The sequence below is a fragment of the Neodiprion pinetum genome, chromosome 5 (assembly GCF_021155775.2).
Source record: "Neodiprion pinetum isolate iyNeoPine1 chromosome 5, iyNeoPine1.2, whole genome shotgun sequence".
Lineage (NCBI taxonomy): Eukaryota > Metazoa > Arthropoda > Insecta > Hymenoptera > Diprionidae > Neodiprion > Neodiprion pinetum.
In genome coordinates this window covers 11,726,760-11,751,224 of record NC_060236.1, presented here as the reverse complement: position 1 = coordinate 11,751,224, position 24,465 = coordinate 11,726,760, and the positions used below count along the sequence as shown (strand labels likewise).

The 24,465-nt window shown below is 35.2% G+C and overlaps 2 protein-coding genes and 1 long non-coding RNA gene across 7 annotated transcripts in view; 2 read left to right on the top strand and 1 right to left on the bottom strand.

The window, feature by feature from the left end:
- The first annotated feature begins 1,397 nt into the window (after positions 1–1,397).
- On the top strand, positions 1,398–4,665 carry LOC124218697 (mpv17-like protein). Of its 2 annotated transcripts, none has more exons than XM_046625389.1 (5): positions 1,398–1,739; positions 1,834–1,918; positions 2,291–2,575; positions 3,491–3,622; positions 3,725–4,665. In XM_046625389.1, exons 3-5 carry the CDS (start codon positions 2,318–2,320, stop codon positions 3,962–3,964), a joined length of 630 nt encoding a protein of 209 aa, XP_046481345.1. In that variant the 5' UTR covers positions 1,398–1,739; positions 1,834–1,918; positions 2,291–2,317; the 3' UTR covers positions 3,965–4,665. The 2 variants fall into 2 exon arrangements, with proteins under 2 accessions (XP_046481345.1, XP_046481343.1); XM_046625387.1 differs by having other exon boundaries at positions 1,399–1,739; positions 2,302–2,575.
- A 7,474-nt stretch (positions 4,666–12,139) lies between these two features.
- LOC124218896 (telomerase-binding protein EST1A) overlaps positions 12,140–24,465 on the top strand; it is a 250,214-nt gene continuing 237,888 nt past the window's right edge. For 3 of the 4 annotated variants that reach the window (XR_011177146.1, XM_069136131.1, XM_046625808.1), the window contains exons 1-14: positions 12,140–12,188; positions 13,993–14,440; positions 15,122–15,416; positions 15,506–15,802; positions 16,447–16,697; positions 17,949–18,161; positions 18,267–18,402; positions 18,536–18,720; positions 18,860–19,084; positions 19,157–19,531; positions 19,639–19,803; positions 19,926–20,450; positions 21,011–21,089; positions 21,173–21,283. Coding sequence is in view for 3 of the 4 variants with exons in the window: in XM_069136131.1 (XP_068992232.1) it covers positions 12,140–12,188; positions 13,993–14,440; positions 15,122–15,416; positions 15,506–15,802; positions 16,447–16,697; positions 17,949–18,161; positions 18,267–18,402; positions 18,536–18,720; positions 18,860–19,084; positions 19,157–19,531; positions 19,639–19,803; positions 19,926–20,450; positions 21,011–21,089; positions 21,173–21,283 (3,354 nt within the window). In the remaining variant the exon portion in view is untranslated. The remainder of the gene's footprint in view (positions 12,189–13,992; positions 14,441–15,121; positions 15,417–15,505; positions 15,803–16,446; positions 16,698–17,948; positions 18,162–18,266; positions 18,403–18,535; positions 18,721–18,859; positions 19,085–19,156; positions 19,532–19,638; positions 19,804–19,925; positions 20,451–21,010; positions 21,090–21,172; positions 21,284–24,465) is intronic. The other variant, XM_069136132.1, reaches the window with a different exon arrangement.
- Positions 21,820–22,603, bottom strand: LOC138190977 (uncharacterized). The gene is made up of 2 exons (XR_011177147.1): positions 22,373–22,603; positions 21,820–22,126 (listed from the first exon to the last, which is right to left on the bottom strand). It is a non-coding gene; the product is annotated as an uncharacterized lncRNA (long non-coding RNA).

Below are 24,465 nucleotides of genomic sequence, written 5' to 3'. Positions count from 1 at the left end.
TCATTATAGCAGTGTTTCTCGATCATTATTGTATCCAATTCTTATTCTTGATTAAGAAAAATTTCTGTGATTCACTCAATGGAAACAAATTTCCCAATTGAAACAGGATTCATTTTTCATCGTTCGTGTTCACGTGGAATAGTGGTCAAAGTCCGACGACGGGACACAACAGAGCGAACTTTGACTTCTGTGGCGACCCTGGAGGAAATAATTTTTGCGCCCAACTACGAATTTGATTTTACGATTGAGCGCAATTGAGCGATCGTTTTTTTAATATCAAATGCTGAAATGGATATAATTTGTTGTAAAAATCATAGCATTGCTCGTTTAGTAAACTAACAAATGTTAATTTTTTCATGAGATTCACCTATTTAATTGGCATGAGATGAGTTCATAAATATACGACAGATTCTCTAAATGCATCTAGATAGTACTTACGATCATCAGATGAGACCTTTAGTCTCTAGACGTAGACTCGAGGTCAAATTCTGCTAGATACTTGACCTGTCCGCAATAAGTTTTCCTTGTGAGAGAGATGAAACATCTGACGGTTGTTCAAAAATAATATTTCATACTTTCTTATGCATATTTGTAATATTATCGATCTAAATCGAATTCTAAAATTGTCGATCATTACAATTTTTTGTGAAAATGCATACTCTTTATGAGACTTTATGGAGTTTATGAAAAGTTGTACTTTCCAGTTAAATTCTTAGAATACGTGAAAAAAAAATGGATATTTGGATCCGAAATTGTAATTATTTTTCACAGAAAATTGAAGATTTGCATAATTTTTTGTAGAAACTGGTAGTTTTTTTAATAAAATTCCACAAGTTTCTACGAAACTAAATTTATTTTGTTTTTCATGGGAAATTATAATTAACTTTTTTTGTAAATCGTAGATTTTTATAACTTTTCGTAGAAATTCGTAGTTTTATATGCAAAATACTACAATTTTCGACGATTTTTCACAACCTTGTACACTTTCTGACCATTCTCTACGATTTTTTACGACTATTTTCTACAGTGTTCGATGAACTGCCTTTTATCGTAGTTGGCGTAGAAATCATTTTCACCAAGGGAATGCATAAATGCATTGTGGTTGCTGAATGAACTGCATGTCTTCGGTTATTCATTTACAGATCAAAATGTTTTGTTAACTTAGTACGTTTCATTTTCTTCAACGTTAACCATGATGCACCTACGACGTTTCCGCGATCAAGAGTTAAAGGGACGAATAATTGAAACTCGCCACGCAAAAAACCGCGCTTTGATCACTTATACCGCTCGATGGCGGCGGCAGGCGGCGGCGGGATGGGAGGTGCTAGGTGCAGCGCATGCCAACACCAATAACAGCCTTGAATACGCTACTTATTGGCGTTGTCTATATGCCAATATGAGTGTTTTGCGCTTTCGCGCTCGCCGCGCGATCGTCAGCTCATTGAGCGAGCGGACAGTGTCCGAGACTCGAACCAGACTCGAGCCATTCAAGACAAAATTTCAGTGTCTATTCGTCCGCGACAGTTGCCAAAAGAGTAGTTAGGCATATTATTCAAGGGCGATTAAATCGAGCTTACTGTGTCATCATCATACCGGATACGATATTCACAGCAACGCGAAGGTCTGCTGTAGAACGCTACAGAATACGTATATTTGACAGTGATCTAACTTCATGTGACCGTCAACTTGGAGTGTTTCAAAGTTCAACGTGTATCTTTCCGATAATCGTTGAGCACAAGGTAAAACGGAACATCGTGATTTACGCATTTCATGACATTGCGAAAACATGTCACTCAAGTTATCTACGTAATGCATTTTTCAATCATGTTTTAGTTTTCAACAACGGGGTGCGTTATGTGATGACACGCGTTTGGGATATGCAAAGTTGACGTAACTTTGCGACGCTTCAAGCGTGTTTGTAAGTTATAGGATACTCGACGAGTAATAAACCTACATAGGTCATGTATATTTTTTAAATTCTGACAAGCAATCAATATAACAGAATAGTAATTATCTTGGACTGCAGTTGAATGGAACTTATTACATACTTGTGCAATTTCATGATTACTTAAACGATATTCATATGTTTTTGTAACATGCACGTACTTGTTACATGTATATTACCTATGGCACTTTATTTCAAACTGTGAAGGAAAAAAGAATCTGAGTTATTATATGTATATGAGTTATACAGTCGAAGTCAAACATATAATCGCTTGATAGTCTTTAAAGATTACCTATCAGTAATTGAGGTCCGGCCATGAAATTATCTGACACATAATTCGAAAAGATTTGTTTCAGAGTCTAAATATTAAAGATGAGGGTCATTTTGTTAAAATTCCGTGAGATCACTACCAAATATCCGATTATCCGTGGAATTGCATCATACACGGTAATATGGCCAGCAGCGAGTTTGCTTCAACAAAAGTTCATTAGTAATCAAGAATTGAACTACATGCAAGCACTGAGATTCAGCTTGTATGGCGGATTCTTTGTTGCACCGACCCTTTTTTGTTGGATCAAATTTGCCTCGTATATCTGGCCGAAGAATGACCTAAAGTCTGGAATTGTGAAGGTAAAATTCATAGCATAATTGTCAGTTTGTTCATACTTGAAACAGAAATTATCTCATTCATATAAAGTAATGGTGAAATTTATAAATTTGAAAAACTTGGGTTTGTTGAATATTTGGTACACAGTTAAGAAATTATTCATTATGGAAAAAAAATTTTGAAATAAATTTTGCGTTTCCAGTACGATTTTTATTAAACAATAGCAAGGTAAAGTCAAGAATTTAAAATTGTATTTTGTATGGTCACTGTTTAACTGAATCATCCACCAATCATCATGCACTTATCCTAATACCCACTTAGTGCATTTATAATTGTGGTTCGCAAATGCAGCTAAGTAAATTCATGGGAATTCCAAAACCATTGAACATTGGGAAGTTATTCCATCTCAATTAATAATGTGATTGAAAAACTGGCGTATACAGAGATTGACCGCAGTACCCACATTACGAAGTATAGTCAATTCTTAGTCATCGCTGCTCATCATATGTCAATACTAACTAACTAAAATATCTTTTTTACTCTTTGAACTAAGGTAGATGTACCACTTTTGACTACCATCGTACCAAATGTGGCCTGACTGTCAATAGTACCATTTTTATAGTACCATATCCATACCATATAAAAAAAAATGCCTTGCCATAAACGGCATAAATGTCTTTAGATGACTTTGAGAGCTAAAATTTTGATTTTAAAACAATTGAATAGTCAAAAACTACACTGACATTTACTGCCCAAAATGTTCTTTTGATTGAATCAATAACTGAATAGATTTTTAGTACTAGAAATAATTGAACCGCTTTACACCACCAGAAATGGTTTACATGCTACAAACGTTACCTCTGCCCTATGCCTTATCATGACCATGATTGACTGTTTAGGTAAATTTCACTTTGAACATTTTATGGTGTTTTGAACAGGCTCTTGTGGAACAAGTTTCTTATGGTCCAGCTGCTATGTGCTGTTTCTTCTTTGGTATTAACCTACTAGAATTCAAGCCTATTTCGGAATGTGTAGAAGAGGTCAAACAGAAGTTTTGGCCCACGTGGAAGGTAAAATTTATTACTATTATATCTATTCCAGAATTTCATTGAGATCTTATTTTTAATTTCTGTTTTATTTCTCTTATTATCGTAAACGATTATCTCTTTCAGACTGGAATATGTGTATGGCCCATACTTCAAACCATCAATTTTACCCTCATCCCAGAAAGAAATCGTGTAGTCTATGTAAGTGTTTGCAGTTTAATGTGGACATCATTTCTTGCCTACATGAAGTCTTTGGAAAAAAGTCAACTTACAAATAATAATAAATTAGAAATCGATCCTATTGAAACAATGCAGCATGATCAACAGTCACAGGATAAGACCAAGACTGCTTTCATGCCTCATTGACATTCAAATTACTTAGGAATAAGAAAATTAATTTCTTTAGACGTTGGCATGCATGTTTATACTTCCTGCAGCATTTTATAGAAATTTCTAAGACCAGTTTTGTCACGAATCAGTAAAGTCTTTCAAACTATTAGTCTGATCACTAAAAATACTCTGTACCCTGTGACATCATAGATTTCATATCGCTATACAAATGAATGTGCCTATAATTGGATGAAACTTCAATTGCGACATTTGATACATGTATCTTTCCTTTTTTTTTTTGGACACAACACAGTTAGGCATACAATATTTGCACGGTATTAGATTCATAACTTTACAGGTACTAGAAATAGCCCAAATTAAGTATAGAAACAGTAATGCGTGTTATCTGAACTGTTGATACACTTGTTAGCATCGATACTTGTCATGTATGAAAATAGCGAAAGCATGAGACTCATTTGTATAAAATATAACTATCTACTAGTTTAATTTCGGATTAGTACTACAAGTTCTGTAGACGTCTGATGAAATTTCTTTATCACTAACTAGGTATTTAAATTGAATTATTTCTTTTAAGTGAAAATACTGCTGATAATCGAAGATTAGTCTTATATGAATCTCAACACAAAACATGTACATATTTCGCCGAAATTGTTGACGATTGTTAATTTATTACATAAGTTGAGTGGAAATAATATAAAGTTTGAAAATTCCTGTTACATGCGGCTTTTATACTAGAATTATTCTTTGAATCCCAGAATGTTTTTGTAACAGAAATCCGAACAATACGAAATAGCATTTATAAGAATAAGTAGTAATGTGTTGAAGATGTACAGAAGTCAGGAAGTAATAAGGAGACTGAACTCCGGCAAACAAAGTCTGGCCAGATTTCAGCGCACGGTTCCTTAGTACAACGTTTTGCCGCATTTAGCGCCGTCGATGTTCGATCCATGGAGACTAGAGGTAAGGAGGCCGAACGCATATGGCGGAATCGTCGAAAAGTGGTTCGTGAAAGCGATGAAAGATCTTGTAGTTCGGGATGTATTCGCAAGCGATACCAGCGCCTGGTTACGAATAAGATACATACGTGAGGATCGACGATTCAAAATCACTGCGCTGACGGAGCCCGCAGTGGTAGCGTTACCCGGCGGTTACAGTCCGCGGATCGTTCATCACTTTCACCGACCATTTGGCTAGCATTGCGTTCGGACTCCGTACCTCTAGTCTCCATGTATATGTCTATGAATAACTGATGGCGCCTCGTAATGGCCAGTAGTGGTGTGACGTCGGAACGGTACCTGGTGAAAATTTCCAGATGTTAGACACTGGAATCATTCACACAACTACAGTTAGACTCACATCAGTAGTTTGGGTCACCAATTACCGATAAAGTATTAAAATACACCGGACAACGGGCATTCTGTCGCTCTAATCGAACGAACCGAGGAAGGAATAATTATTGGATAAAAGATTTAATTAATTGGCTTACCTCTTGAGAATACTCTGGATATGATGATTTGCAGCGTAGATTGGTGAGAGGATTTAACGGAGTGACTGATTTTTTGATATATTTGGATACTTTGATTAACTTGGATTTATTTTAGTTCAATATTTCAAGTCACAAAAACGGAGTTACTTAGTGTAAGATCTTAAATTAATATGACAAAATGGAGCTAAAAGCTCGCTGGACTTTTGGGCAGAGTAACGTTGTATGAAAAGTTTAAATGCAAAAGGCAAAAGGATTTTACCGCGAGACTGTACCGGAACAAGATGACGAATCTGGTGGTAGAAACCAAGAGGACGATCGGATGATCGGTCGCCGTTTTTATAGGGGTCGATCGTTGCGCAGAACGATCCCCTTCTTTCGATTTTGTCACCTTTTGCGCACCTCCCCCTTTTTCTAGGAATTCTAATTAGGGCATGACATCTTCGCCGCATGCACGTCTGTGATCTTAGTTCATTAGCTATTACTATATTGCAAGTTTTTACACATGGTATAACGCTGCACTGGTGCGGTGGTGTAGGTGCGGGGTCGTTGTTCTGTAATTTTCCATTCTGCGTGGGCTTTGTTGTTGGGGCGCAAGCCCCCCTTGGCCCCTCGGCTACTGTGTTTCTTCCCTCCGTCTCGTGCTTTCGGCAGCTATTTCCTAATATGGTAATCGCAGTGCGTATGCGCTAGTGGTGAGCCATGTTTCGTGGTGTATGTTAGTGCCGTGTGCATTTTCGGGGTCACGATGCGCTGAATTCTAGTTCCTGTTTACTTCTTAATATTCTTACTATCCTGTTCGTTACAAAGTCTATATGTCATATTGGTTACTCGTCGTTTGTTAGTTTTATAGCGTGTATCTATACATATAAAATTACATATGTATTATAATTGATTACTGTCGTTATTCACCTGGAGTACAATAGCGATTGTTTATGAGACATAGTTGCTATTTGCTTAACATTGTTAGAATCGCGCTGCTGCGAATATTCTGAGGTGTTTGTGTTATAACTATCCTAACAGATTTAGGATATTTAACAATTTGATAATTCATAGTTTTGGAGCAGGTTTACATGTGTGCTTTCGTGTATAATTCTCTTTTGTAATTATTAATTCTTACATTGACATAAATCTTGGAAGCTTCTAGAACGTTTTTCTTATGTTTGTTGGTTGCCTGTTATTGGGCGTTGCCACGTTTGCATCTTTGAGCTTATTGTGAGTTGATTTACCTTCAATCGTTTCGTCGGTAAGTTTCCTAATGTGTTCTCTAGATGAAGCTCTGTATGGTTCCACATTGGAGATCTGCATTGCCTTCAAAACGTTGCGCGTGTTGCCTACAATACGGCGTTACGGAGGAAGGTATAGTTCATGCTGGATAATTAGTATTCACGGTTTTGAAGGTTTTGCAGTCTCTGGTTTTATGGATTATTGCAGCAGTGCTATCTTTACATTATATTGGTTATAAATTCATCTATGGTTTTACAGTCTTCTATACTCCAGGCTATATGGTATAGCGTAAGTTGCTTATAGTATAGCTCTCAGCTCCGAATGCACAAATGGCATTGTCGGGTGCTATATAATAATTGGATATAATCGTGTTAGTTAATTATGGTGTTAATATGATAGTGATATATAATAACGTATAATAATATTATAGCTCTTTTACAACATACCTGACAATAATATTGACTCTGCTCCCGCTGAAGATAACAATAGACCCGCTACTACATATATCCCCATCCCATATGTATCCGGCCTCTTTGAGTCACTTAACCGCTTATTCGCCAAATATAATGTCAAGTTTATTGGAACAAATTCAAAAGATTTACAACTAGTTTTTGATACAGGAAAAGACAAGATCCCCACGGGCAAACGATCTAATGTCGTGTATAAAATACCATGCAATGATTGCAATCAAGTCTACATAGGTCAAACTGGTCGATATCTTAACACTAGAATTAGGGAACACCAACGCAACGTACATGAGATTGAAGAACGTCACACAGCTCTAACGAAACATAGTATCGATAAACAACACACTTTTAATTACGACAACACAAACATCCTTTGTGAAGAACACAATTATTATAGAAGACTGTTATTAGAAATGTGCAACATTGTAGGTCATACCAATTCTGTTAATCTTAGACAAGATGTTGAACATTTAAGTAATATTTACAAACCTCTAATCTCCGCCCACACAACAAATATTGTTTAACCTTAACTACATACAAAAAAATTTTTTTTTGTCCTCATTATACAGTCCTTTCTACATAACTTTTCTTACAAAATATTTATTGTTTTTCTGTATAATTGTTTATAATAGGTTCACCTTCACTCTGGATCACATTGTTTTCTCCCATCAGTCGTTATTCACCTGTTGACTCAATTGGTTCAACCAACAATATTTCGTTAGACATGTGGAAGTTAATTATAAAGAACCTACCTCCACTTCTTTGACACCTGTGAATTAATTTTATTGCTAAAAAGACCTTCTTTAATAACCTTTTAACACAATGACATACTGACTGTGGAGAAACATAGTTCTTTAATCTTTTTAATTAATGACTTCCAACTATTAACTCCCACATATAAAATAACTTGAAGATTGACATTGTCTACCGTCACTCAAAAGAACACTGTCTCCACCAATAGTAATTGTGAATTCGACTACATCTTAGTCCACTTACTCAATTCAAAAGGTAAATAACACTTAAAGTCATCCTTATTTCAATTAATCATAAGGTTCTTACTAATCAACAATATATAATAGCTCTAAGAGTATTACATCTACAATATTTAAGTCTGATTACTTCTAGTACTATTATTTATTTTATAAAAAATCTTTTTGTTATTCTTGACAGTCAAAAAATAAATCGTTCTGAGGAGGGCCCATATCCGGGTCGAAACGTTAACTAAAAATACGTTTTCTTAATTGACCGATCACCAAGATTCTATAATAGATTACATACGAGGTCGAGAATTCTTATTCATCATTATAGCTCTTTGTAGTGCGAAGATCTTGTAACATGGTTTTTAAGCTTTGGTTAGTGAATGTCATAGTTATTTCCATCTAGGGATATTCCAAATAGTTAGACAGTTGTTTTAATTCCTTATGGTTACAAGATTCTCGTACTTCGAGTTTGGTTGGTTGATAAAAGTAACATGCAGTAGTAATAGTCGATAAAACATACGGACGTTCCAGTCGGATGTTACAGTGGCAAAAAATATTTGGACAATAACGCGACTACCCCCACCACTCAAATTTCAGTTCGTTGTAAGACCTCAATACAGTCACAACCAGCCCCCTGACACTCACCACTGTTCGTATACTAAAAAATTGTACGCGTCTTGTCCCCATTTTTTAGTTCCTCTACGTGGCGCTAGTAGACTTGTGACACGCTCGCTGCCCTCGCTGACCGCGCGCAAGCTCGTCCGGTAACTACTACCGCCACTAGTGGTGAAAATTAGCGGCAGAATCGAGGGACATTTTGCGAACCACTTTTAGTAGCGTGTGTCAGGGGGCTGGTCACAACAATAACAGCACGATGAGCACAATAATTTAAGGGAAGGCCGAGGTTATGTTGACCTGCCTCGATCCTCGCCACGGTGTAAGACTAAGGCCCGTATTCATAGTCAGTTCTTAAATTTAAGCACGGTCTTAAGTCCTCGTTTACCATGACTTGAGATAGGACTTCAGGGTCTGAGGACCGTGCTTAAATTTAAGAACTGACCATGAATATGGGCCTAAGAGGTGGTCCGACTGCCCAATACTCCCTGTGTTATTATGTCTTAGTACGGCGGAAATCCACCAGGGACCTCAGGCGTCGGTGGGGATGAGGTAAACAATAATGGCGGCGATCTAGCAGACAGTATTCACGAAAGTTTGACGTTCGCATATGGAAAATCAAATTTGCTGCTGAAGATTACATAGGTACATTAATATTTGACAAATGAAAATAATTGTACGATGAATGTACATGACTGTAGCTACAATATATTAATGAAAATGTAATGCATGATGAATCGAAAGACCAAAGATCAAAGAAAATTCCATCAGTACGCTTTCACGATAAAAAGAAAACGGTAATCACACTGAATCAATCATGCAAAGGATGCACAATAATAAATGTGTGGTGTAATAATATAGTAATTACGCATTATATATAATATTATTATTATTACATTAAAATATTTCAAAAATTTTACTTGGCTTTTCATACGTAGAGTATAGTTTGGCTTCTTTCTTTTTTACCTTACTAGTCTTTACCATTTCCTGACTTTTTGTTTTAGTTGATTGACGCATCCTCATGACTGTATAGTACTGTAGACAGTATGCAATGACATCTTCCTTATGCAAATCACATGGAAACGAGAACTTACAATCTATTAGAGAATCATTAACTGTCACCTGTTACAAATTAGGTACGCCATATTGAAATGATTTTCGCTGATAAAATAATTGAATTTAAGATCGACTCTAAATTTTTTCACAGCACTGGATCACTTTTGAAATACAATAGGATCCTTGATAGCATGAAACAAGGAGATTGTTTCGTCAGCTTCTAGACATCCGCTCCGACAATCGGGCAAACAACAATTCACCATTTTTTTGTCTTTTGAGTAAACGACAGAAACTCAATCGTCGGTCCCGGATTGCCTCTCAACTTTCGTGAATACTGTGTGGTTAAATCGCCGCCATTATTGTTTACCTCATCCGCACCATAGACTTATAAAGATAGACTGAGCTCTCTTATGAGTTGCTTGAAGCAAACATTTAACGGACATAAATATGCCGGGAGTACTCCTTTCTCTTTCTGACGATATTTGTGGTGGGGATCGAGGCGGTAGAGGAGAATGAGGCGAAATTATGCGCCTATATCTATAGCTGTTCCACTTCCACTGCGCCCTTGTCTCCCGGTACGAAGCCGATTGAAAAGAGAGAGCAGTACTTCCGACATATCTCTGTCCTTTATAATCATGCTTCAGTACCTCTTATAGGAGCGCTCAGTCTATCTTTATAAGTCTATGGAAAGACCGTGGATCTACCTAGTGATCTACCTCTTAGAGCATATACTGTATATGCTCTAAGGGTGCTATTTCATGAGCAGTAAAAGCAGCAGCAGCAGTTTTCCCTATCACTTTCGGTGCAAGTTTCTGCCGCTCGCAGTTTAGTTTCTCGAGCGACAAGCCGCAAGATCACGGGAGCTTTCCAGCAAGGAGACACAGCGTGACACTGTGTTACACGGTCGAACACTGTGCCTTGGCGCTTGTTGGAACGCTTTGAGGTTCTTAATTCAGTCATTAGAGTCCGCTCATGTATTATACGAAAAATCTCGGAACACCGAGTGCTCCAGGAAAAAAAAATGGGTGCGTGTACTTATGTACGCGCGTGAGAAGTTATACTTCTTTGGCATCATCAAAAAATACACAACATGTCAAAATCTTCTGTCACACAATGATAAAGAAAAGAAGTATTTAATAAAAAACAATAAAACAAATAACGGATGTCTTACATTATATTTAAATAATCTCTTAAATTTTTGTCACGAACTTTTTATTAAATGTTCTATTAAATTTATTTCTTTATTTTGTAAATATTAAAAAACCAATAATAAATATTCAACATTGATAATTTAATAATATTTAGTATTAATTATATTAAATAATGATATTTTAATTTATATCAATAAATAATACATACGGATAACTAACCTCAATTATATTGGAGCACTTGAAAAAGTATTTTAGCACAATTTTTTCACTAATATTCACAAATAGTAAATAATATTAATCCAAATATTCAATTTATATCACTACTGAATATATTTTATTGCCACATATATAATTCGCACTTGTATGAAAATAAAACACGTGTTGTGACTGTAAAAACTAAAACCATGTGGATAAATATTTAGCTTTTTTTCAAGACTTAATGAATTCGGTTGAGTGGGCAACTTTATCCTGTTAATTTTGTGTTACAGTGATGCGCGCGCATGAATTCGGTTGAGTGGGCAACTTCATCCTGTTAATTTTGTGTTACAGTTTTGTGTTACAGTGATGCACGCGCATCCTGAAATTTCACTCTCATCAGTTTTTCATAACGCGCCTCAAGAAGTATAACTTCAAAACAACATTTGTGAAACGCATGTAGATTATCATTGCATTTAATAAATAAATATAAACAATACCATGCGTCGAAAATAAAATCTCTAACTAAAAAATTGGCAGCAACGAATCCGACACAGTGTCCAACCATGCTCCGCAGCTGTGTTCGACTGTGTCGTTCTGTGTCGTTGTTGGAAAGCACCATGTTCGACACAGTGTCGCCCTGTGTCGCTCTGTGTCCTTGCTGGAAAGCTCCCCACAAGAAGCTACGACCTATTTTGGCCGTGTTCGTAAATTGACTGACAGTACTGAAAATTCCCTAGGACTGAGTCAGAGCTATTCACGAACTTGGAAGCGCAAAAGAGATAAAAGATTGCTGACAGTACTGTCAGTCAATTTTCGAACACGGTCTTTATGAGCAGCGCTGCTGCTGCGTAAAGTTACCAGACTGATGCTAGTGAAAACTAGTAAGTTACTAAACCACTGCTACCTTTTACTGCTCATGAAATAGCACCCTAAGATCTGCCTCTGTCCTAGGGAGTTTATAGCGCTGCCAACTAATTTTGGAACGCACTCTGCATAAGTACACAATATTTAATATGGCGAACAACGACAAAGGACGCAGAAAGTGGGGAAGAATTTCACAAGGTAATTCAAACAAGATTTACAAAAAAATGCATGATGTATCGTTGTGCCGTTGTATATAATATAAAATTATTTGTAGTTCAAGATTACCAAAAGTAGCTAATATTTTGATGTAGCGACAGAATGATTAACGTGAATATTCATCGTTGTTAATCTAAAGCTAACCTAACAAAACAAGCTAACCTAAAATTTTGCTGTGAGAACTGCTAGTTTCAAGGATTGTTTCCCAAAATACGTGGCCTTCGTTGATAAAAAATAGTTCTTCCAGGGAGTTTATACAAATATCGATCACAATTTTGATTTTCTTTCTCGTATCCGATTCATTACATAACTGTTTTCTGACTATCGTGTATGTAGTATTGTCGCTGTAAGTACATGTCAACACGGATAATATCGTAGTTTTCTTATTCTATGTGTCAACAATTTGATTCATCAAAACAGTTATTGCTCATGGTTATTTCTGATCGCACATACAGGATCTCAGCCGAGCTTCAACTTGACGAATAAGTTATCTCACGTCAAACTCTTTGTCTTGAACTCAAATTATTTCATCAAAAAATTACATTTAAATGTAAATGTGTTTATGTCAATGTTGTTTTTGCATTTATTTTTCTATGTAGACCAATTTCTTATCATAACGTTTTGTGTATATATCACATATCCTGCATCATATTCGATGTACTTGAGGTGAACCTTTCACTTTCCATTGACAGATTGCACGAGCTTGATAATTGCTCTTAGTCGATGGAACTTGATGCCAAATATTTGTAACACTCAAAGCTGTGCTGAGTGATGCATTTCTTTATATAGGTGTGTTTGCACCTTACTTTACTCTCTTCTAAATTTTTTACATTTCTCCTGTCAGTTTTATATTTTAAATTTACTTATTTTTCATTGCTTACTTCACTGCATTCTTCATTTTTCGAGATTTGGAATTTTTAAAATCTCTTGATTTTAGTTTGTCGAAACTGTTAATAATTGCACGTTAAGCGTTACTGCTAGTTTCAGGACATACATCAGCAACCTAATACTAATTATATATTCTGAAGCTGTTAGTGCTTGGTGGAACAAAGTTAGCTGATTGAAGTTTTATTTGTCATTATATTGGTATGTTGGTGATGAGTTGGTACTCTTTTAAGAATACAGTTTCATTTCTGTGCTTTTTTCTGCTTGTTACACGCTTGTGTTACCTTTTGTCATCCTAAAAGAATAAACCTCTATCTTATTGACCTCAGCATAATGTCTATGGTATTGTCAAAAAAGAGAAAGAAAAAAAAAGGAGGAAAAAGACTTAGTCTTTAATGAATCAGTTCATATTTTCATAACAGACAAATTATTTTTTCATATTTTTCAAATATATAACCAGGTAAAAGTGCTTTTTATTTTAGATCACAAATGGTGAATAACCTCATTCAAGAAATAAGGTTATACATAGGAAATATGTGCACAAATAATTTTTAAAACACTAAATAATCGTAAAAATGTCACTGAAATGACAAAAAAAAAAAAAAAAAAGTGAAGTATCTTTACTCTAAATGGTCTAGTTTAAAATTTGTTGTACACTTTTTCATAAGCCTAACTGTTTACTGTAAATTGGCCCTGAGAATAGCAAAGTATTAGTTATTTCATATCACTTTGTGAAGAATTGACATAGATACCACTTAATTTAATCAGGTTATTAATGGAAATGACTAAAGATTTTGTCGATTGCTTACTATCCATAGTGGTCAGTATCTCAAATGGCTTAATGCGTGTGTAATCAATATGTAGTAGTAGTAGGTCAAGGTCATGAATTTCTCATTTTCAGAAAATATGGCGGATTCTAAATTGGGAAAGAATAGATCAACATTGGAAATGCGTGGCGGTGCAAGCCGGGCTCCTCCTCAGCCCTTATATAGGCCAGGATGCGGCCCATTACGTAAATCAGGATCAAGCTCGGACAATTTTGACAGTGAGAACAACCCACAGGAAAAGCCCAAGTCATCTTTCTTTCAAGGCCGTGAGAAGCAACACCAGTTCAATAGTCCTTTTCTAGCGCAGGACAACCCACTTTCATCTCGAATTGAAAGTAATTCTGATAAATTGACTGATGTACGACTGAACTTCAGAAACAACAGCAACGAACAGATTCACGCATCATCTAGGAATAATCAGGTTGGGGGTGATCCAAGAAAGAAGAATAAAAAACCAGAACAACCTCTTTATGTGCCAAAAAAGGTTAAGGAGTCATTGGCTGGGCGCGAAGTGGCTGATAGGTAAAAGATTTGAACATGATAATTACAGCTACATCTCTAACAGAATAAAAAAAAATTCTGCCACCGGGTCGCTTCGTTTGTACTTTGTTGAGTGAAATTAAACACAACCTCAGCGTCAAAGAAACTGGGTCAATATTTATTGATGGAATATTCAAGACAAAATCTGCTCAACGTTTCTCAGAATTCATTCAAAACTTTCACAATTGAGATTGTTATAGCTACTTGGAAATGGTGACTTCTTTGTTCAAAATGATTACATTATTTTTGGAAAATAGGTACACGGGTGATATTGTATCCACGTTCATGTGTAAATGTAGTCTCTATTGCTCTGGGGTTTTCCACATGTTTTGTATATCTTCTTCAGTATTTTCCTATTACTCATATTCATCACCTGTTTTGCAATAACAACCAAAAATGAAACATATAAAAATCAGAACAACTAGCAGAATATTTCAGAAAATAACTATTTTCATGATTATTTATAAGCTTCTACTTGCTTTTTTATATTAAAAATTAATGTTTAAACTTTTCTGAATTCCCAATACTAATCATTACAAATTTTATTATTCCTGAAGTTACGATCTGCTACTTGAATATATTTTCCTCATATGTTTTACACTGTATTGCTTCATTATTGTCATATTTGACACATATTGTATAGGTTTTTAAAAATGTTTACAGATCTCCAGTGCTTGGTGGATGGGACAGAGAACGAGAGAGGGAAAGAGAAAACAGCAGAGATTGGGATACCCATTCCAATCACAGCCATCGAAATGAGAATCATCGCAATCGTGCGGGAGCTCATGGTAGTGGTGGAAATAATCGTAGTGGAGGCAGGGAAGACCATGGAAAACGTGGTGGAGGAAGTCGGCGTAACCGGAACCCGAGTGACTGTGAAGAACGTTGGAGACCAGACTCGCCATCTTCAGGGAGAAGTTATGGAAATAAAAGGGACAATCATCGAGAGATTAGACAAGTTAGTTGAGAAGCTGAGCTGTAGAAAATGTTTAGAGTTTGCATAAGGTAATGTGATGTCAAATAACTAACAGCGATTCAATTTTTCAGGGTTCAGAGCCTCTCATTGATTCACCAAACACGACAGGCGATCCTAGTCGAACTCGAGACACTAGAAGCGTTGAACCAATCGGATATCCAGAAAAGTTTCAAGGGAAGCCACCCTCAGGGAGGCGTGGTAGTATAAAAGACAATTCAATGCATAGAAACTTGAAAAACTTTGATCATCTCCCACCAAGATTGCAAAGAAAGTTACTTGATAAGAATGGATTACTTTCAACACAAAATAGCTACATCGGCACTACTTCAGAGGATACACAATGGGATGGAAGCACAGTTACTTATCAGGTAATTTTTCAATTACATCCAGATAGCAAAGGAGTAATTGTAATTTGTATAAAATTCAAGTGTCACTTGAATTTTTTTGGTGAGTTTATTTTATCCTGTCGTTGACCAAATTTTGTACAAACGGTACAATTTTCAACTTTTGCAATCCGGTCAAAATTAATCTTGCATATTTGCATTTACTGTCACCTGTTTACATCATTTAATACTTCTTTGTTAGATCATTGTAACTATAATAGTTGACAAAGATAACTTGTTTTGTTTTTTCGATGATGTGAATTTCATGTATGACTTTAACTATCTCTATGAACATACTCGCAGGGTTCCAATTAAACTTAAATGTTTGTGTGTTGAAAGAATGTCCTAATTAGACTTCTCATCTTCTAGATTCTAGTAAATTCCGTAGCAAATTTTTTTGTAATTTCCACAACAGTTGAATGAATCAGAAATTCTGATAACTCGGTTTACCAACTGATCGATTATCGGTAATTCCGATTCATCAATTAATCAGATTTTTCAATTAATTGTTAATTAGGTCAATCTGGTAATTTGATACTTAATTAGAAAAACAACTCATCAAAGTCCACTATTAATGGTATAGCAGTAGTAATTTCTGTACCAACAATTTTTTTCTCAACTCTCATTAGGGTACCTCTGGTTGCAATAATTATTCATCTGCAATGCAACATTCTCAAACAATGCAGCATTTGCGACCATCAGGGCCCTTGCCAGCTCAGGAAAACTGGGCAAATACTATTCCTGCCCGCAGCCGTGGTCGAGGAAGACTCAGACTGGATGAAATGGAAGCTCAGTCTCTGATGTTTAGATCTGTTACACCTGAGCAGTTTTCTGCACCTAATACAAGACCTCAGACTCCTAATCAAGATTACATGATCCGGTAGCTAAATTAAAAAATTATCAATCTTGATAATTTTTATATCAAACTTTAAAATAGACTATGAATATAAACCACAAAATATCTAGGCTTCCGTGGTTACTTTTCATCACCTTTGGTGCTATAAGAAAAGTATTGGTTGCGGTCGAAGATCGAGTTCTGTTATTTCCACGAATCTTTACGTTTTTGAACCTTTAGAATCCCGGAAACAGTTTTTTAGGAAAATGTCGGTCCGCATGTCGGTCTGTCGATCTGCCGACAAACTTCCGCGATGATCTTGGGAACGGTTCATTGAAAAAATTGTAAACTCACAGGATTTTACAATCAAATGATGGACGTGACAAATTGCCATGCCTCGTTCAATTTGAACTTCCGGTTTTACCGGAAATGAATTGATTTTTAATGTTATACCGACAAACATATATTTTTTTCTCGTTATTTTTTTTCTATCAATGATTACGTTTTTCCCAGCTTATATATTTATTTTTTAGGAATTGATATATTTTTAGTTTTACACAAATTTTTTTTCTAATTTTTCTTTTAAAACTTTTTTATTTGGCTGTCAAGTTCCATCAGTTACAAAGTCTTCACTCTGCCGCTTTCGAGATCAGTGCGGAAGTTTGTTGGACAGACCCACTCTTTTCTTTATATGGTGATGAAAAGTATCTCGAAAAACTGTTTGTTCGGCTTGTTTTCGTATGGAAACATCAAGGAAATTTTTGAATCACCCGGAAATTCATTTGAAGAATGTTCAGTAATACCTTTGTGATTTGTTTCTATATTTATTTCGTTTCATAAACCTGTTCTCTAGCCTGTTCTTATTAACTTTTTAAGAACCAACTTATGACGTTTGGGTTAGCTATAAGACAGCGAAAGTATTTTAATCCTTTTGGATGTTCACTTGAACCTCTTCAAAATTGACTTACAAAACTTGGGTGACTATAATTTATTAAAAAACTTTAATGTAAACACCAACATAGTTATTTTAATTGATTTTTGAAAAAGGAAGTTTGATGAAATCTTGCGTGCTTATTCGATGCAAGGCTTTTAGTATGCAGGTGTACGTTTGTATAACATGAAATGGTTTCATGTCATCTGAGCCGATAAATATGTCGACGACATCATCATTGTAACTGGTGATAAAAATAATCGAAAATGTAGAGCTTAATTCAGCTTTGTTCTTTGAGGATAAAATTACTCAAAGATGCAATGACATTGTTCTTACCTTATAATATTATATTATATTTTTCTTAGATCCTATGATCGTCGAGGTAGTAATAGTACAATGTACACGAGCGTAGAGAGTTTGAGCCACATAGATAGCTTCATGATGCCTCCTCCAGCTCCGGCGATGTCACCAGCAACGTCGATACCAATTGGGAACAGACGTCAGTCACCTCCCAACTATCAAAGACAGAGGAGGGGGGCATCTTCTCCAACCATGTCACAGCAGCATACTTATCAGACGTAATGGCAATATTACGTTTAATCAATTTATTTAAATTTATTTATTCTCTTGTACACCCTGACTGTTTTCACGGCTGATTTCTAATTGGCTTATCTTTTTTGTAGACGACGTGGCAATAACTCGTGCGAGCCTTCAAGCTCCATGCAGGAAAGATCGGATCACAAACAAATGCCGAATCTTAGTCCATCTAAAAGCGAACCATTCAGTCCATTGCCAGATATGTCCTCGGAACATACGTTGGTAAGTGATATGAGAAATGACAATTCAAGTGTAATCAATTAACAAATGGACGGATTTCTTTTAGAAACGATAGTGTCATGTCCAATTTTGTAGAATGTAGAAAAATCATCAACTGTAGATTTTGTTTTCGCAGGATTGGAGTGAAGAAGTAGAATTAACTGAGAAACTTGAGGCTGAACAGCTATGTCGTAGCTCTTCAATGATTAGTCTTCGTGATAATGCGAGTGGGGTAACTGGTAGTCAACCACCTGCTGAAGCATCTAAAGGAAGGAATAGAGCAAGGAAAAAGAGACAAGGAAGACAACACACTGGTGACAGGTAAACTGTTTCGATACTTGACAAAAACTGAAAATTTCACTCTTCAACCGTTCACGTAGGTACTAATAGAGAATAATTGGGAGCAAAACATGAGTAAATTGTATTACTAATTCACGCGTTCTCTCGTTTCTGTTCGTAGGAGTTTAAGCAGGGATAAAGTAAAACAAAAAAGTAGAGAACGTGATAAAAACCAACAGAATAGAGATCATGACACTTACAATAGCAATCAGAAGATTGCTGGTGCCAGTAGGCGGTATAATAGGGACCATACTCAGAGTAACAATGCCCAACGGAGTCGTGAAACAAGTAAAGAAAGAAATTTCAGAGGCAGTAACCGGAATCCTGATGATTTTCATAGAAGCAGGTAATTAGAAATTCCACTGGCAGTAAAAGCTTTCCATCTGAGTTGGCAACTTCATTAAAACTTGAATATTAGCTTTCTCTCCAGAATGCCGGACTCACATACAGATGAAAACTGGAGGGCAGGAAGAAAGCCTTCGATATGTGATTCGGACGAGGGTCGGCGCACTCCATGTTCACTGACTACTCACACTCGTCAACAATCTCCTCATTCTGTTCCAATATCAAAATCCCCACCTAACTCTGTATTGCTACAAAATAATTCTCAGCCAAGTTATAACAACGCTCAACCACCTGGTGTTCTATTTTTACCTGATACCAGCCATTCACCACCCAGTGTCACCCCACCGAGACAAAATTCATCTCAGCAACAGAGAACTCTCTTCGACCCTAATAATCCCAACAAACCAATCATCATTACGTCACCTGGAAGTCGAGCTGCCTTGGCCAGGTAATGGTTAAGCCTTGAGTAATCTGAATACATTAATTTCTATAGTTCTGTGATAAGTCGCTCTAAATTTTGAGAGTTTTGGTTACTTTTTCCTTTGTCATTAACAGGGAAAATGAAGCTCAAAGCCAGTCCTCTGGTGTACCTATTTTCCAATCTCATCCTGCAAGTCCAGGTCACAGTTTTGAAGCACCTCAATCGGATACTATGCCACTTTACGTTACTGACGAGTTTGGAAATATGCGACCATCGTGGTATAATCCTAATTCAGAAAGGTCTGTTATAAATCCGTTTTTGTTTATTGCAAACTTTATTCTTCAAAAAATAAGGCATTTGTGCATTATGTTTTGCATTTAATTCGCCCTGATGTGATTTTTGTTTTATATTTTAATTACAGTTTCCGATCAGCAAAGAATCCTTATTTACTTTTGGACATAGGCCGGGCAGATTTGGAGCTACAGTGGATTTTAGGTTCAGGTGGTTTCCCGGCTAGCTGGGAGAGGCTTTCTTATATTCGACGGTTTTTACAGGAAAGTTTACAAATGCTATTGAAAACAGATATTAAGTTTTGCCAAGCTGAAAATGTGGAGCAACATTTTTGGAAGATATTATTTCATAACATGATTGAAATGTTACGGAAGGGTATACCTAAAGAGAACTCGGAAGGACGTGATCATTACAAAAAAATAATGATAGATATCATTGAAGAGGGAACGGTATACTTAGAAAATCTTCTAACCGTCCTCGAAACTAGTTACAAATTTAAATTGGATACGTTTCTGGTATCTCCATCCTTACCCAAAGGACTTGGACCTGTTGGCTTGGCTTTGGTCAGTGCACAGAAGATATTTTTATATCTTGGAGATTTGGCTAGATACAAAGAACAGGCCAATGAAACCACCAACTACGGAAAGTCAAGGCAGTAAGTATTCTCAGTTGCAAAGTGGTCTTTCTTATTTCTGGCACCTTTCAACTTATTTGTGATCACTGTACTCCCATAATATGATTTCACATAATATTTCGTATTTATCGTATTGTTTCGAGTATAAGCTGATATAGGATATCAGACTCCCAATTTTGAGACAGTATTTCAGGGTGTATTTCTTAGTTACCTGCATAAAAGATGGGTCCATGTATAAAATGAGTACGATTTTGGTGGGTGCTGTCAACGACAAAAATCCTTCGCTTATATTTGAACCAATACGGTATTTTAAAATCAACTCTAAGATAATTGTCCTCTGAATTCAAATCTGAATAATAGATACTTTTAATTGGAGTATATTTGAAAATATTGGTTTATACAATTTCAAACTGGTATTCCAAAGGCGAAATCACTAAGCATAAACACTGAATTTATATTTTATAAAGTGTTCTGATTATTCATCTACCTCTTAATATACCCATGTATATATGCAGAAGTTCACAGGGAACTGCTGTTTTTATTCAAGCGAAATAGTTAAAAAAGTAAATGATATTCCACAGCTGGTACGTCAAGGCTCAGCAAATTAATCCTAAAAATGGGCGGCCATACAATCAATTAGCAGTTTTAGCATATTGTGCTGTAAGTATAGTTTGTTTAATTTTAGAGATTTTATAATCTCATACCATAACCGTTATATTTGCTCGATGTATTTTATGTTACAGAGACGAAAATTAGACGCAGTTTACTTTTACATGCGGTCACTGATGGCATCGAATCCATTTCATTCCGCCAGGGAAAGTCTGATAGCACTTTTTGATGAAAATAGAAAAAAAGTGAGTGGATCTGATTCATGTACCCACATTTATTTGAATCTCCATGTATAATGCTATTATTAACAAGCGAATTTCTGTTTTTTCTTTGCTCCTAGTATCTACATTACGTAAGTAAAATCAAATACTTGGTGTGAAATGATTCCCGTAACTTTATTTACCTCTTGTTGACGTGGCAGATGCTTATTCCATTTTGCATTGTAAACCAACTTATCACATCGCATTAGTTATATTCGTCTACTTAATTTTATAAACCATTTTTTTTGACTCCTTGGAAATATGTATTTGCGATCTCGCAACTAGTTACAGCTTTTCATATCTATTTTTGCAGATGATGAATTCTGTATTTCCAACTATAATTACTGGCCACTTCGATAACTTTTTGAAAAAAAAGAATACCTAATAAATGTTATTCAGCATGCAAAAATTTTAATGTGATAATTCCACCGCCAGATTCCATTATTTAGTGGTACTATTCTGTGCTTGATGTCTTTTTTAACGATAAAACACTGACTTCGCAAATATTTTTAAATGCTGGGCCTAGATTTATCGTTTCTTAATCTGTAAACCATGTACTTGCTAGTACAAGTGGCATGCATTTTATATCTATACTGATCATATAATGTATAGTTTATGTATGTGGAGATGTGATTGTTTCAACATGGATTAGTGATAACCATGTTGGCCAGAAGGTATACAATTTACCGAAGGGTATCCCTGGTTAAGAAGGCTGAAATGTGCCTCAAGAAAATCAAGATTTACCTTCTAAACATTACTATACCTTATAACCAGCTTTGCCTCCCTGTATATGAGAGCTCTGAGTTGATGAAATGTCGCAATTCAGGCCTAAAAATAATAAGTCGTATTCATTTTTTATTTCCAGTTTTTTAGTTCATCTGTAAGTCAAAGTGAGATTTTTTTAATAAAATGTAATACTGGTGATGATTATGATGATAATATATGAGATTGACAGGTTTTATTCTTGTATGAAAGTCGTTCGTAACTGCATATCATTACGGGATACGTTATTAATGGCAATTAGCAGTCACTATTCTGGACAAATATGAGAAAGAAATTATTTTATGCTTTTACCCCATAACTCTGTAAATATTCCTTGCAACTAAACATTTACAGTGGAGATGATATTTTGTCCTTGTCACTGGATCATATCAATTTTGCTAGGCTATATCCTACCTAGGAGAAATGCTTGGAGTAGACCATTCGCTTTCATTTAGGTATCTGAAGGAAGGACCTGGAATCATAAGATTTTAAATAAAATCAAGGCATTTCAATCAAAAACGTACAGGTGTTATGTACATTACGACGAGGATGATGCTGGTATTGACGTAGTCATAGGGTACTGTTATAGCTGTACAAATGGTCTGCGAACAATTGGATATTGCTCTCATGTAGTTGCTCTCGTATACCACCTATCTTTCGGCGGGTATTTATCAATAATCTGGTCGAGAAGTGAGTTCACTGAGAAAAATCGTTAGAATGGTCTTAAAAATATGGCGATTGATGCATTGGATTCAGAATTTAAAATGATGAAACCGGTATTTTTTAATTAATCCGCCATTAAAAATTTCAATAGTTATAAACAAAAAACGAAAAGAAAAAAAGGGAGTCTCCGTTTTATAGCTATAATTTCGAAAATATAAAAGATAAATGAATTTTGAAAAAAGATCCTAAAAGAGGAGGAAATTTCCGATGAAAAAGTCCGTACTTCCGGAATTCTAGCTTTATTATTTATAATTTTAATTTAACGTTGAAAATAGGGCTCCGCGCGGCCGTTTCGGTGCCTAGGCGTCACCGCCTAGCGAAGCATGCAACACGAAACAATTTTTTTATAACATTCAATATTAATTTAAAAATTTGAATAAATTACAGTGTTATCTAGACACTTGAAGGAATGTAGTCTTACAAAAAAAAAATTTTTAACTCGATTTTCGTTCAAGTTATTTCATTGTTAATTAACTCATTTTTCGTAGACTTGACTTTTCATAAAATCACTTGTAAAAGTTTAAAAAATGGGTCTATAAATTTTTTTTCTTTTGTGAGCTCTTCTTATATAAATAATAATCAAGATTCAGTAGTGAAAGTTTATAAAAGTTTTTTCATTTGTTTATAATGATTTTTCAAAGTTATCAAAAATGGAAAAATCCGGCTAATGTTACGAAAAAAATTTTTTTTCATAAATCTTGAATTTTGGTTGTTTTTAAATTAATATGTTGCGTTTATTAGCTTGGCTGAAAATTTTTTTACGTGTATTTTTTAAAAATTTATTATAAACAAATAGACAAGTTGAATATTTTTGAAAAATTTTTTCTGGTCATTTTATTGTCTTAGTGAAATAATGATTTTAAAAAAAAAAAATTTTTCTTAAAAAAATTATTTAGTTGTTTATAACTGTTTTTTTCATTTATCCACCATTTAAATTATTTATTAAGAAATAATTTTTTTTCTAAAAATCATCATTTACAATTGTTAATATAATTATCAAAAAAATTTTTTTTTCTATTTGAATTTTCATTGTTTATTTTATAAACAATTTGTTATAAACAAATTTATATTTTCATTTTATTTTTTTTTCGTTGCTTTAAAAAATTACAAATACAGCCATGTGCATCAGAGTTGTAAAAAAAATTTTTTGGGGTGAAGTATTTTAAAATTCAATAATAAATAGAGAAAATTTTTTTTTACAAACCGCTGAGTTACAAACCGCTAGGCACATGTTTTTATGACCTAAGAAACATTTCTTAACAGGTAGCTTGAAAGTCTCGAAACAGGGACAATTGGCCCCTCATAACCAGTGATACCCTTTCAATCCGCAATTTATTGATAATTAACTCTTGTGGGATATTTGGCGTTCGAAAGTGCTAGTTTTGTTATTGTTTTGGGATCGAGATGTAAGTCCTTATATACTTTATAATGTACCGTGCAGAACTTCATTTAGATGCTTGCAAGCTGCTAGTGGTCAGAGATCGTACTTTATATTGTAAACTCGGATCAAGTCTTTCATTTGTAGGAATTTGTTCAAGCCTTAATTCCAAGTAAAGCATTGTCTGCATCTAGAATACCTCGCATCTTTTTTATTTACTATACCAAAGTTTTTTTTATAGTTATCGCCCATTGTACGCCCACCGTTTAAATTCCAACTTTTAGATTTCATTTGGCTAATTATC

Bases quoted from the DNA above. Each gene is read 5' to 3' on its own strand.
- LOC124218697 (XM_046625389.1), top strand. From the start codon at position 2,318: ATGAGGGTCATTTTGTTAAAATTCCGTGAGATCACTACCAAATATCCG. The intron at 2,576-3,490 runs GTAAAATTCATA...TGTTTTGAACAG, and splicing joins TAAAGTCTGGAATTGTGAAG to GCTCTTGTGGAACAAGTTTC. The intron at 3,623-3,724 runs GTAAAATTTATT...TATCTCTTTCAG, and splicing joins AGTTTTGGCCCACGTGGAAG to ACTGGAATATGTGTATGGCC.